The following is a 13941-nucleotide window of genomic DNA, read 5'->3' as shown; positions in this document are numbered from 1 at the left end:
GCTAAGTTAAAAGTTTGAAACAACTCAACAAGAGTTACAAACATCTGCTACCCATTTAGAACCAGTCAAAACTGTTACCAACTACTTGGAAGCAACACACACATTCCCCCAACAACAAGAACAGATATTCTATACTTTTAAGTCTCCCTCTACTTGAAAGAAACTAAAATAACTACAGAGAATGGAATATGAATATGGCTTATGTAAACAGACTAAATAAAATTCAAATCAGATTATTCATAAAAAGAATCAATGTTTGACCCAAACCAAAAGATAAATATGAATCTATATTTAGCTTAGGATTAAATTATAATATTATAAAACTTTCAATTTAAGTAACCTCTCATTTAAACTTATTTTGAGAAGTGCGTTTAGCTTATCAAATAAAACAAATTATACTAAACTCAGAAATTACCAACAAAGAATAGAAATTAGATACAAGTAGACATCTTCCCTTTTTTTTTTTTTTTTTTGGTTTTTCGAGACAGGGTTTCTCTGCGTAGCTTTTGCGCCTTTCCTGGAGCTCACTTGGTAGCCCAGGCTAGCCTCGAACTCGCAGAGATCCGCCTGGCTCTGCCTCCCGAGTACTGGGATTAAAGGCGTGCACCACCACCGCCGGCTGACACCTTCCCATTTTTATGTAAACACTCAGATACCTGTTATATCACTAATAAAATTTCCTATATATTCTTAGTTGCTCTAATAATCCAGAAATGTGAATAAAAATATAACTAAGCCTAACAAAAACTAAAGGTAAAAATGTTTTAAATATATTCCTATGATGAATTACTAAGCATTAAGAGAAAGCAGAAATCTTACAAGAATTTCCAGAATAAAAATAAACATTTAACTCAAGGTCTAATTATTCAACCAAGTCTATCAATCTAAATACTCTTTAAATGAGTTGCTAACTTTTAAAGAAATAAAATTTTTGTTAGTACTCTTGATTTTTAATATACTTTACCATCGCAGAGCATCTGAACTGAGGTTTTTGTAACACTTAACAATTTTGACAGTTTTTACTTAGAAGATGACTCAAACACTTGAAAATCTAAAAGCGCTAAATAACTCAACTTATTGAGAACTAGTATAGCCAGATTTCATTTATGAAGGGTTTTTATTATAAAATATTATATTACAAAGAATTTAAAACCTAAGTATAATAAGTTAAATTTTTTCTTTAAAAAACTGTGGTAATATGTACATAACATAAAATTAAAAATTCTTCAGTAATATGAAATTATTTAAAATAGGATTACCTTTTCTTTAGAGAGTTGCTTTATATCCTCCAGTTCACTAGAGAGTCTCTCTACCTCTCTCTGTGCTTGGACTTCTTGGCGACGAGCCTCCACCAGTTCAGAACGAGAGTTCTGCATTTGCTCCTGGGTTAGCCTTAATTCTTGCCCCAAATCAATGACCTCCTTGTACTGGGTAGCAATGTACTCTTCCTGTTCTTTTATAACCTGAAAAGCATAAGATATTTGTGTGTTTCAAAATGAATATATAGTTATAAAGTATATAGGTACAATTTGCTTCCTTGTTTTCATAGGAGAATTTCCCTACAATTATATCTTTATAAAAGATACAATAAAACCAGCATCTCCCACTATAGTATTTTTTAAAGCCTTAATGATAATAAAATGACAAAACTATAACAAACTGGGAATGTTTCTCACCCTAGGGATTAAACCCAGAGCCTCAACATGCTGACCAAGTGCTCTGACACCCACACATCCTCAGCCCCTTTTATTTTTTAATTTTATTTGTTTTTCGAGACAGAGTTTCTTTAAGTAACAGCCCTGGCTGTCCTGGAACTCACTCTGTAGACCAGGCTAGACTCAAACTCAGAGATCCACCAGCCTCCTCCAGAGTTCTAGGATTAAAGGGGTGCGCCACCACGCCTGGCCTCCAGCCACATTTAAAAACTGCATTTTGAAAGGTTTCTCAGACTGGTCTCAGACTTCTGGTCTTCCGTCTCACCATTCTGGGTGGCTAGAATAATGGGCATGTACTTTGACAGCAAGAACTTTATTTACTTATCTATCTTAGTTGGGGGCCTTGCTACCTTGCCCAGGTTTGCCTAGAAAGACACTGAGTAGTCTCGGCTAACCTTCAACTTGAGATCCTCCTTCCTGAACCTCCAGAATGCTGAGATTAGAGATATATACCACCACTCTAACTGAAATATTCTACACGACTTTAATGCACACAAGTTTTATAACCTTTTATCATAATGCATGTACCATTTACGAAACAGTATCAAATACTAAGACCAGAAACAAACAAACAAACAAACAACCGTAACATCTGATGATCTAAATTAATTAGGCTATACAGTGAGTCCCTGTCTCACAAAACAAGGTGAGAGGAGGGGAGTTTGTAGCTCATTTAGTAGAGCTTGACTAACATTCCCAAAACTCTTGGGTTCTCACCTCAGCACCATATAAAACCAAGTATGGTAGCACACAATGTAATCCCAGGACTTGTGGGAAGAGGAGGAAATCAGAAGAGAGTTTAAAGTCATCTGCTACACAGGGAGTTCAAAACTAGTCTGAGCTACATAAGACCCTGTCTTAAAAATCAAAACAAAAACAAGTAGATGGCTCCTGAAAAATGACCTCTTGAGGAATACTACCTAAGATCATCTTCAAGCCTACACAAACATGAGTGCATACTCCTATAATAGATAGATGGATAGATAGACGGATAGATAGATAGATAGATAGACAGATAGATAGACAGATAGATATGATAGATGGATAGATAGATATGATAGATGAATAGATAGGTAGATGATAGATAGATAGATAGATAGATAGATAGATAGATAGATAGATAGATAGATAGATATTGGCATGGAATATAGAATTAAAATTCACAATTAATCTACACAGCTGGCTGTAGATTCTCTATGAAGGTGAACGTTGTCACTGCAGCTATTATTCCTTCTGAAATGTTATTAATCATTTAAATTCCTAGTAAACAACAGGTTAAGTTTTTATCTGGAAACCCAAAATCTAAAATATTCCCCACGACCCCCCCAAAAAAACTTTGTATTAATTTGACTGAGATAGAAAATTCCACACTATGAAACTTTTTGATAAACAAGCTTATTAAAATAATCTATAAATTTTTTAAATATGAGATATATATGGTAAATATGAAACATGTATGCATTCAGATTTGAGCAATTTTGAAGATGTAAATACTCCAAAATCCAAAGAAACTCAAACTAAAAAACAATTCTAACTAAAAATCTTTTGGATCAGGGAAGCAAAGTCAGTTCTAATTCAGCACAATGAGGCAGGTTTGACAGAGGTAATGACACTTGACTTCAAGGAAGAAAATGGAAAAAAGCCAGTACTAATTACTAGGGTCCTAGTATCTGGCATTTAGGCCCAGGGTATAAATGAATATAATTAGCTATGCAAATAATTTTAGTCATTCACTGTTAGAAAACCAACATGACTGGGCCATTAATCATTTCTACCACACTGTTGCCCAAACTTGCTCTTAGAGACTCTGCTTCACTTATGTTTATAATTAACTCAATAAATAATAACTCATGCTTAGTACATGATAATATACAGCTAGGGGTGGTCAGGAAACAGGAATGAAAAAGGAGACAAAGTGCCTTCTCTAACACAGTTTATATTCTATAGGGAGAGATATAAGCAACCAAACACAATAGTTATTGCTGAAATTCCAAAGTTTTTGACAATGAGAAAGTTATGTCCATTACAGCTCACAGAAACAAATTCACTTTTTAAAAAGACAAGGATGTTGAATAGATTCAACCACAATACACATTAAACTGATAACAAGTCATCAATTTAACTATGTTCCTCTGGTAACATAGTGCTCTTGGCTGAAATAATACTCAGTTTTCATTTGTCAGTTTCTGGGTGAAATTCCTCAAGTCCCTGTAACTTATTAGTATCTATATCTTCAATTCTAATGCACAGTATATTTACATATTAAACATTTTTTGATAAAAAGCATATACTATGGATTTACTATGTAAAATATAACATAGCAAAGTTAGGGAACACAAAGCAATATAAGACAGTGAGTGTCCTTGTCTACACCAAAACCAGCATAATACTTTTAAAGGTCAAAAGAACTAACAGTATCTGGCACAAATAATTATTTTTTAAAAACTGAGAGCACAGTTTCTGTTTTTTTTTTTTTTTTTTTGGTTTTTCGAGACAGGGTTTCTCTGTGTAGCTTTGCACCTTTCCTGGGACTCACTTGGTAGCCCAGGCTGGCCTCGAACTCACAGAGATCCGCCTGGCTCTGCCTCCCGAGTGCTGAGATTAAAGGCGTGCGCCACCACCGCCCGGCTCAGTTTCTGTATTTTAAAACCAAGGTGTTAAAATAAATAGAACCAGGGTGCTGGGGGATGTCATTCTGTATGCTGTGAATATATGTTGTTCCCATTAGTTAATAAATAAGCTGCTCTGGCCTATGGCAAGGCAGATTGGATGCAGGCAGGAAAGGAGAGAGACAAGAAAGAGAAAGGAGGAGTGTGAAGAGACGCCAGCACCACCAGGAGAAGCAAGATGTAAAAGTACCAGTAAGCCACAGCCATGTGGCAACTTATAGATGAATAGAAACAAGTAATAAGAGCTAGCTAGCAAGAAGCCTGTCATAGGCCATACAGTTTGTAAATAATATAAGTCTCTCTGTGTGTTTACTTGGGGGCAGGGGGCAGGGCAGCAAAGGACCCAAGAAACATAGGGCTATACCAGGGTAAACACCTTAAACAAGCATATTCATTTCATTACTTTTCCCTTATGTATAAAATAACTTGCTTACACTTTCCATTTCTTTCATCCTCTGTTGTGTTCTTTCAGTTTCCTTTTTCAGTTGACTTATCTCCTGTTCATTCTGGAGCATTATAAACTCCTTTTCTCGAAGCTGTTCTTTGGCATTTTGCAACTTTTCATTTAAACTTTCTACCTGAATTTCAAACAGATGACCATTATTAATACAACTAAGAAAATATAATTTACTCATAACTGTGTTCTAAGTCAAACATCAACCACTTATGTATAAAATATCTAAAAGTAGGCAGAACATGGAGGTACAAACTAACAATGCAGCATTTTGGAGGTTGAGGCAGAAGGATAATGAGTTCAAAGCCAGACTAGACTACACAGTAAGACCCTGTCACAAAAATAAGAACAACAAAAATAACTAAAATCAAATTTTAAAAATTATTTTTCTGGGACTAAAGAGATGTCACAGTGGTTAAGTGCACTTACTGCTTTTGCAGAGGACCTGGGTTCAGTTCCCAGCACCCATGTGGCACTGCACAACCATATTTAATTCTAGTTCGAAGGAATCTAGTGCCCTCTTCTGGCCTGAGGGTACTGTATGCACGACTCATAAACATACATGCAGGCAAAACACCCACTCACATAAAATAAAACTAAATCTCTAAAATATACTTTTCCTAGCAGGGTATGGTGATGCATGCCTTTAGTACCAACACTCAGGAAGCAGAAGCAGGCAGATCTACACGAGATTGAGGAAAGCCTGGTCTACAAAGTGAGTTCCAGGACAGCTAGGGCTGCACAGAGAAATCCTGTCTCAAAACACAAAAACCAAACAAACAAACAAAAAAAAAATCCACTTTTCTTAAGATGAACATAATTTGTAAGTATAAGAATTATACATAATAAGATAATTATATATTCTATGAACATTTAAAATCCACTAAAAGATGAAAACCTAAATCATAATTTTCCCTTTAGTTAACAAAAAAAATGGGTCCATATGTCATTTCAAGAGAGACATTCTTGAAATTCATATTCACCCTGAATTACCTTCTCTTAACATCCCTGGTCATCTAGTTTGGCTACTTCCTCTTGTAAAATTTAACATTAGATTTACTTTATATGTGCACCACAAACATGTCAGGTATCAACGGAGGTTAGAAGAGGGATCAGAGCCTCTGAAAATGTTACTAAGAATGGTTGTGAACTACCCTGTGGGTGTTAAGAACCAAACCTGGGTCTTCTGCAAGAGCAGCAAGTGCAATCATCCACTGAGACATTTCTCCAGCCCCATAATTCCCCTTTGAAATGATTCTATTCATAAGAGTGAACAACAATACTTGCTTTTATTTTATGGCCTATTTCCCTTTATGTAACAATTTCCATTTCCATCCATATTCCTACTGATGACCATGGAACAAACAAACAAACAAAAAAGCCCCACAAAAAATCGTGTAGAGTATGTTATAAAGTTAAAAATTTGAGTAAGGGCTGGTGGTGACACACACCTTTAATCCCAGCACTTGGGAGACAAAGGCAGGCAGACCTCTGTGAGTTTGTGACCAGCCTGGTCCATAGAGGACAGCCAGGATTATTATACAGAGAAACTTTATCTTGAAAAACCAATTAAAAAGAAAAGAAAAATTTGAGTAAATATAGGAATAATAAATAAAATAAAGGAAGGAGACAGCAAAAGGGGAAAAAGAAAGAAGCTATCTTAAAGGGGAAAAAAAGAAAAATATTAGAAACATAGAATAAGAAGAGCAAGAGATAAAAATTCTGATCCTACAGCAAAAATGTGTAAACAAAATTAGAGGATGTAAAAACTGTATTTGCTGTTTTTTTTACAACTAAATAAAGTATAATAAAAAGAAGGGAAAAGAGATGCAAAAAGGGGGGTATAGAAAGGCACTTAATAAAATGACAGTGTTGGAGTAGTTTCTTTCTGGGTCCTCTCGTATTGAAGTTTAATAGGCGAGAATAAGTATTCAGTTGAAGTTTGAATCTCTTATGCTTTGTACTATTTAAGCAGATGCTTGGGACCAGTGAAGAGTCAGTTGTACAAGGCTGCATTTACTCTAGGATTTCTGCGTGTGTGTGTGTGTGTGTGTGTGTGTGTGTGTGTGTCTGTGTGTGTGTGTGTCTGTGCGCACACATGCGTGTGTGAGTGTGAGTGTGTGAGAGAGAGAGAGAGAGAGAGAGAGAGAGAGAGTGTGTGTGTGTGTGTGTGTGTGTGTGTGTGTGTGTGTACACCAAAAGCCACTTCTGGCTGCACTTCGTTTTGTAGCTTGTAAACCAGGCAGTTTCACAAACTCCAAAGACTTCCCTGTTTGTAGTCCCTGGAGTTGCTACTAATTCTCCCGAGTACATTTGGCTAGTTCAAGTTTCAAACCCTGTTCAACATTAAATATCCCACAGGAGGAAGGATCCTCTGGAAACTGAGTGCTTCAGTTTAAAGTCCTACCAGTGGAAAACTACATGGAAGAAAGGCAATCCTTGGATGACTACAGGCCTGGGGTTATCACTCTTCAGTTACCCAAGATGTTGGAGTCTGCTCCTCACCCGAGAGCAGGGCAAAAGTACTATACTCATAATCTAAGACCCCCACCACATAACTGAGTTCTCAGCATGTCCATGACTTATCCTGTTCATCTTGCCTAAATACAACTGTTTCCCAGCCAGAGACTGTGGCCACAAGGATCCCTGGCTAGTCGTTGTTCACTGTTTTCAGGTGCCCAGAGCAGCTCAGTCTCAAATGTCCTCCTCTGAAGATGGCATCTAGCTATAGCCCTCAGTTCCTTTTCCAACGATGACTTGTCATACATGAGGAGCCAAACACTCCAACTTCATTTAAGGCTTATGAAAATAATGAGCTTGTCCTAATGAGTCTGACACCTCTTTCCACAGGCAAATGTTTCAAACACTATTTATACAAGTACATTAAACAAATGTAACATGGCTTTATAATTTTAAAGGTAATATATATGTAATATAAAAAATATAGAGAACACAAAGTTTCCTACCCACATGCTATTTTCAGTTAGGGTCTAGAATTACTTGTAATTCCTACCAGAAATGTCCTATACCTATTAAACATGTATATATTGTGGTAAGTATATAGATACATTGATATTCTATAAAAATAGCCATGTGCAGTGGTGTGTGTGGGATCCCAGGGCACAGGAATTCCAGGCCAATTTGGGCAGCACAACAACATGCATCATCACAAACAACACCAAAAACACTGTGTGAATTCAGTATACACTCATAGTGTCAATTTTTAAACAATTTAAAATATGAAATTTTAAGATAATTACCTGTTTGTTGCATTCTTTAAGTTCTAATTCTGATTTCTCAAGAGTACCCTCTAATTTAATTATTTTTTGCTCCATTTCTCCTCTGTGTTCACGAATGGTCATATCCAAATGTGTAACCTAAATACAAGTAATATTAAGCTGGTTGCTCAATTTTATTATAATGCAAAAACTTGTGTGGTTGGAATGTACTTTTACAACAGGTTCTTTTATCAATGAATGATAAGCCTATCCCAAATAAAGTATTTTTTTGAGTAGGGACTTGAAGCCCATAGTATTATATGTTATAGAAACTTAAAATATAAAATAAGAAAAAATGATGCAAGCTTCCAATTTTTATATATATATTTTCTTTCTTTCTTTTTTTTTTTTTTTCAGAGCTGAGGACTGAACCCAGGGCCTTGCCCTTGCTAGGCAAGCGCTCTACCACTGAGCTAAATCCCCAGCCCCGGCTTCCAATTTATATTGGAATAAAAACTGCTAAATAATGTCTTGTTCCCCCAACATTTAGCTCACAGTAACATGTTCAACCACATGTTCTTTGATACACAATAAAAACCTAAAGGGTGGCAAGCGATTCCTTATGCTCAAAACTTACTGGTCAGACTGAGCTATAGTTTAGTGGTAAAGAACTTATCTCCCTATTCAGTTCCCAGAAACAAGTCTTCCAGCCAGTCATATATTGCCAGCATTTGGGAGTCTGAGGCAAGATGATTATAAACTCATGGCCAACCTGGTCAAACAGCAAGTTTGTCTTAAAAAAAGAAAAGATTTATTTCTAACTTTAAAAAATATTTATAGGCCAGGTGGTGGTGGCACACACCTTTAATCCCAGCACTCAGGAGGCAGAGCCAGGTGGATCTCTGTGAGTTTGAGGCCAGCCTGGTCTACAGAGTGAGTTCCAGGACAGGCTCCAAAGCTACACAGAGAAACCCTGTCTTGAAAAACAAAACAAAACAAAAAGAAACAAACAAAAATTATATAAAGAAAAAAGTAATGACTTATAAAACCCTTCATAATTGTCCCATGGTAGAAATTTTTATTCAAATATAATTAGGAAAAAACAACCTGAGCTGCTCTTTGCTTTAGCTCCCAATTTCTCTCCTTAAGCGCCTGATCCATTTCAACGAGTTCTTGCTTTTTGTCTTCAATCTCCATCTTACAGTCTCTAAAATTTGTCAAAAGAAAAACATCAAAGCAGATAATATGAATACTATAATTTTTAAAGTTAGCTAAATTGAGTTATTGTTTCCCATAAGTTAAAAGCAACAGAATGTTTGTAGTTAATTCAGATTGAAATGACTTAAATCAAAGGAATAATGTATAAAAAAAAAACTGAAAACAAAAGCTAACTCACACAGAAATGGGTTCCCTGGAACAATTTGGCTAGTTCATTAGGTAATTATGGTGAGGTCTTATCTTAATACATAAGGCACAGAGGAACGGAGGAAGACACACAACATCACTCTGACCTCTTCCTACATCCATACACACACACACACACACACACACACACACACACACACACACACACACACACACACGCTCCCACATATAAGAATATGCATACATACTCATCACACATGCACACCAAAACAAAACAGAGCAAAAACAGTATGAAATGAGGCCAGGAAAATAAGAACCTGATCATATGGGGCTTTGCAGTCTAGAGTTTTTCAAAACCATGGTCTGTGGTAAAACATGCATAAAATATCCTATTAGTCATTTTAAAGTGCATAATTCAACTGAATTCACTACTTTCACGGTGTTATGTAGCCATCACCATTATCTGTTGGCAGTAATTTTTTTTTTATTACAACAAAAGGAAATCCCATATCCTTCAGGGATCATTTTTTCTCTGTTATCCATTCCTCTAGCTCCTGGCAACCACCAATCTTTACTTTCTCTGTGGACTTATCAATTCTAGGAATTTCATATAAATAGAATTATGCTACATATCTCTAGCTTCTCTGACAGCATAACATTCTTAGGGTTCATCTACTTTGTAGCAAGGATTATCACTATTTTATTATTTTTTCTGATTAAATAATACTCCTTTTATGAATATACCATATTTTCTTTATCCATTAATTATTAGTGGCCAATTGGTTTCTTGCCACTTTTTTGACTATTGTGAACAGAGGTGCTATAAACATTTGTGTATAATTTTGTTTAAATGACCATTTTCAATGCTTTTAGTTATATAACTAGGAAATTATTATATTTTATGTTGTAAATTATTATAATTTCATGTTTAACTTACTGAAAAATTGCAATTATTTTCACACAGTGGCTATCACCACTTTTGTTTCCTACCAGCAATGAATGAGAATTTCATTTTTCTACATACTTCCAACACTTGGTATTGTCTGTTTTTTCTTTCTTTCTTTTTTTTTTTTGTTGTTTTGGTTTTTTTCAAGGACTGATATACTAAGTAATGAAGTTGTATCTCTATACATCAGTTTTTTTCATTTCCAAAGGAATTAAGATTTTACTGAGAATGTTTTAGGAAGCTATTAGAAGTCTAAATAGAAATCAATATGATATTATTTATGTTTGAAATCAGAATACTGTGAAAAATGGATTAGCAATGAAATCAAGAACATAAGGAGCCCATTACGAAGACCCAGCGACATACCATAAAAGAAACAATGATGGACTGACTATGCACAGTGGTAACAGGAAGTCAATGGATTTTAAAAATATGTATTAGAAATAAGGTTGACAAGACCTGCTAATAAACTGAATAAAAGAGAGGAGAATAATTCTACAGACTTCTGGTTTGAGCAATAATATTAGAAAGACAGGAGGGGCAGAGTTATAAGAAAATATATGAATGTGTTTGGCTGAGTTTGAGATGCCTTTTAAAATATCCATTATGCAGGACTGGAAAATGGTTCAACAGGTAAACACCCTTACTGCCAAGCCTGACAAACTTGAGTTTAATCCCTGAGACCAACATGGTGGAAGAAAAGAACTGATTATCACAATTTGCCCTTTAACCTCTACATGGGCATCATGATACATGTCACACATCCACCTATGTGCACACAAAATAAATGAATGAAAATTAAGTAAGATCCAGCATAGTTTTTCCCCTGTGGACCATCCCAACCTTCCCTTCCAGCCCACCTCCACTCTTTGTGTCAGATGCTGATACCCAGCAACACTCTCTGCAAGCCACCAATGGTGGCCATTTTTGGTAGGGACTCAGGCAACACTTATTATCCTTCCAGTCCTCCATTGCCACCTGTCCATTCTCACCCTCAGCCCTGGAGCAGCCTGCTTGCCCCTCCTAGCCATCCAGACATAAAGCCACACACCTGTGGACACCTGATTTTTGATAAAGAAGCCAGAAATACACACTAGAAAAAAGGTAGCTTCTTCAACAAAGGGTGCTGGTAGTCTAGATGGCTGTGCATAAAAGAATGCGAACAGATCCATATTTATTACCCCATACAAAACTCAACACCAAATGAATCAAAAATCTCAACATAAGACCAAACACTCTGAATCTGACAGAAGAGGAAGTGGGGAGTAGGCTTGAACTCACTGGCACAGAAAAAGACTTTCTGAACAGGACACAGATAGCACAGTCACTAAGAACAACAATTAATTAATAGGACCTCATGAAAGTGTAAACTTCTGCATGACGAAGGATATATCACTGGAGCAAAGCAGCAAGCTGCAGAATTCAAAAAGATTTTTACCTACTACACTCCCAATAAAGGAATATATCTAAAAATATACAAAGAACTAAAAAAAAAAAAAAAAACTGGACATCAAGAAAACAAATAACCCAATTGAAAAATAGAGTATGGAACTAGGCAGAGAGTTCTCAAAAGATGAAACATACTAGGCTGAGAAATGTTCAATATCCTCAGTCATCTGGGAAACGTAAACCAAAAGTACTTTTGAGATTTTATCTCCTACCAGCCAGAATGGCCAAGATCAATAAAGCAAATGACAGCTCATACTGGTGAGCATGAGCAGAAAGGGGAACACTTACTCATTGGCTGGGGTGCAAACTTGTACAGCCACTAAGCAAATCAGTGTGGCGGTTCCTCAGGAAACTGGGAATAGATCTATGCCCTAAGATCTAGCTATACCTCTCTTGGGCATATATCCAAAGGACTCTACATCATATTACTGAAATACTTGTTCATCGAAACAGCCTAGATGAATGGGTAATGTGATATATTTACACAATGGGATATTATTCAGCCGTTTAAAAAAAATCAGTATTAAGAACTTTGTAGTTATGCCGGGCGGTGGTGCACGCCTTTAATCCCAGCACTCGGGAGACAGCGCCAGGCTGATCTCTGTGAGTTCGAGGCCAGACTCGGCTACCAAGTGAGCTCCAGGAAAGGCGCAAAGCTACACAGAGAAACCCTGTCTCGAAAAACCAAAAAAAAAAAAAAAAAAAAAAAAAAAAAAGAACTTTGTAGTTAATAGATGGAGCTAGAAAAAAAATTATCCTGAGTGAGGAAACACAGACTCTAAAAGAAAAATAGATGTTTTCTCTTATAGGTGGACATTAAGTTTTAAGCCTTCAAAAGGCATGCTACAATCCATGTAACAATAGAGGTTAGGTATCTTGTAAGGGACTTGGGGATAGGGGAGGATCTCCCAAGAAAGAGAAAATAGAATATAAAGTTATAAAGGGGAGGAGGAGACTAGAAGGATTAAGGGGGAAGGGTTGGAAGAGGCATAAGGGAGGCAAAACTGGGAGAGATAACTAACACCAAAGGCCATTTGAGGGGCCAAATAAAAACCTGCTTAGTTTTAAGAATCTTCCTAAAATATGTACATATATGAAAGAAATAAAAATGGAGTCTCCAAATAACAGGGAGACAATGCCTCAACTAGACATCTTTTGCCACCAAGTGAAACCCTCAGTGTCAGGAATAGGTTAAAGCTAGCTGGGTCATTCACCAAAGGGGTCCCATGGAAGCCCCCAAACATCTCAGGCTGTTGCCAAGGCTATTAGTTGCTCTACACAAACTGATAGAAAGGCCCTATTACTGAAGAAAACACCCACATATTGCATTGAACATGAAAAAGTCGAGCTGGTGCCTAACTAGAGCCTTCACCCCTACTGAATGGAGTTCATACAACTGGAAGGCACTCCTCTGCTACTACAGAAGAAGAGTAACCATCAATCTAGTTATTAACCGTGCAATCTAAAATGGTGAGCTGTTGGCAAGATATGCTGGTGCAATCATGGTACAAATGTGAGAGTAGCCAAGCCCTCTCTGATTGGATTTAAGGCCTACTCCACAAGATGGAACCCATGCCTGACACTGCTTGGGAGGCCAAGAACCTGAGTGGGACTAGATGGGCCATGAACCTAGGGGAAAACCAAATATTATTGGTTCTGCTAAAGGAAGATCAATAAAATGACTCCTAAAGACATTCTGCTATACCCATAGATACCCTATACCCTTACTCACCCGTTATCAGAGAAGCTTCTTCTTGCAGTAGATAGAAACTAACACAGAGACCCACAAATGGACAATGGGTAGAGACTGAGAGATTTTACAACTCTGAGTCCTAAACAAATGTCTTTATCAAACCCCTTCCCTCAGAGCTCAGGTAGTATGCAAAAGAGGGGGAAGGTTCGTAACATCCTGAGGAGTTGGATGACTCCAGACACAACAGGACTGATGCACACAGAACTGACAGAGCTTATGGCAGCACACACAGGGCCCATACAGGTTAAGACATACAGGTCTCGGTGCAGAGAAGAGTAGGTAGACATGAGCTCCCACCCTAATCAAGAAGCAATCTGCAGCTGATGCCCGCTAACACAGGAGATGTGAATTCCTCCAGTGGACTCTTACTGA

General features: G+C 36.9%; 1 protein-coding gene across 11 annotated transcripts in view; it reads right to left on the bottom strand.

Annotated features, from left to right (window-relative positions):
- The window catches only part of Ccdc18 (coiled-coil domain containing 18), a 119377-nt gene that overhangs the window by 18835 nt on the left and 86601 nt on the right, over positions 1-13941 (bottom strand). For all 11 annotated transcript variants that reach the window (XM_028867405.2, XM_028867401.2, XM_028867406.2 and 8 more), the window contains 4 exons: positions 9164-9263; positions 8099-8215; positions 4819-4962; positions 1260-1463 (listed from right to left, as the gene is read on the bottom strand). In XM_028867405.2, coding sequence (XP_028723238.1) covers positions 1260-1463; positions 4819-4962; positions 8099-8215; positions 9164-9263 — 565 coding nt within the window. The remainder of the gene's footprint in view (positions 1-1259; positions 1464-4818; positions 4963-8098; positions 8216-9163; positions 9264-13941) is intronic.

Source organism: Peromyscus leucopus, chromosome 10, assembly GCF_004664715.2.
Source record: "Peromyscus leucopus breed LL Stock chromosome 10, UCI_PerLeu_2.1, whole genome shotgun sequence".
Taxonomy (NCBI): domain Eukaryota; kingdom Metazoa; phylum Chordata; class Mammalia; order Rodentia; family Cricetidae; genus Peromyscus; species Peromyscus leucopus.
This window is presented reverse-complemented; position numbering and strand designations above follow the sequence as displayed.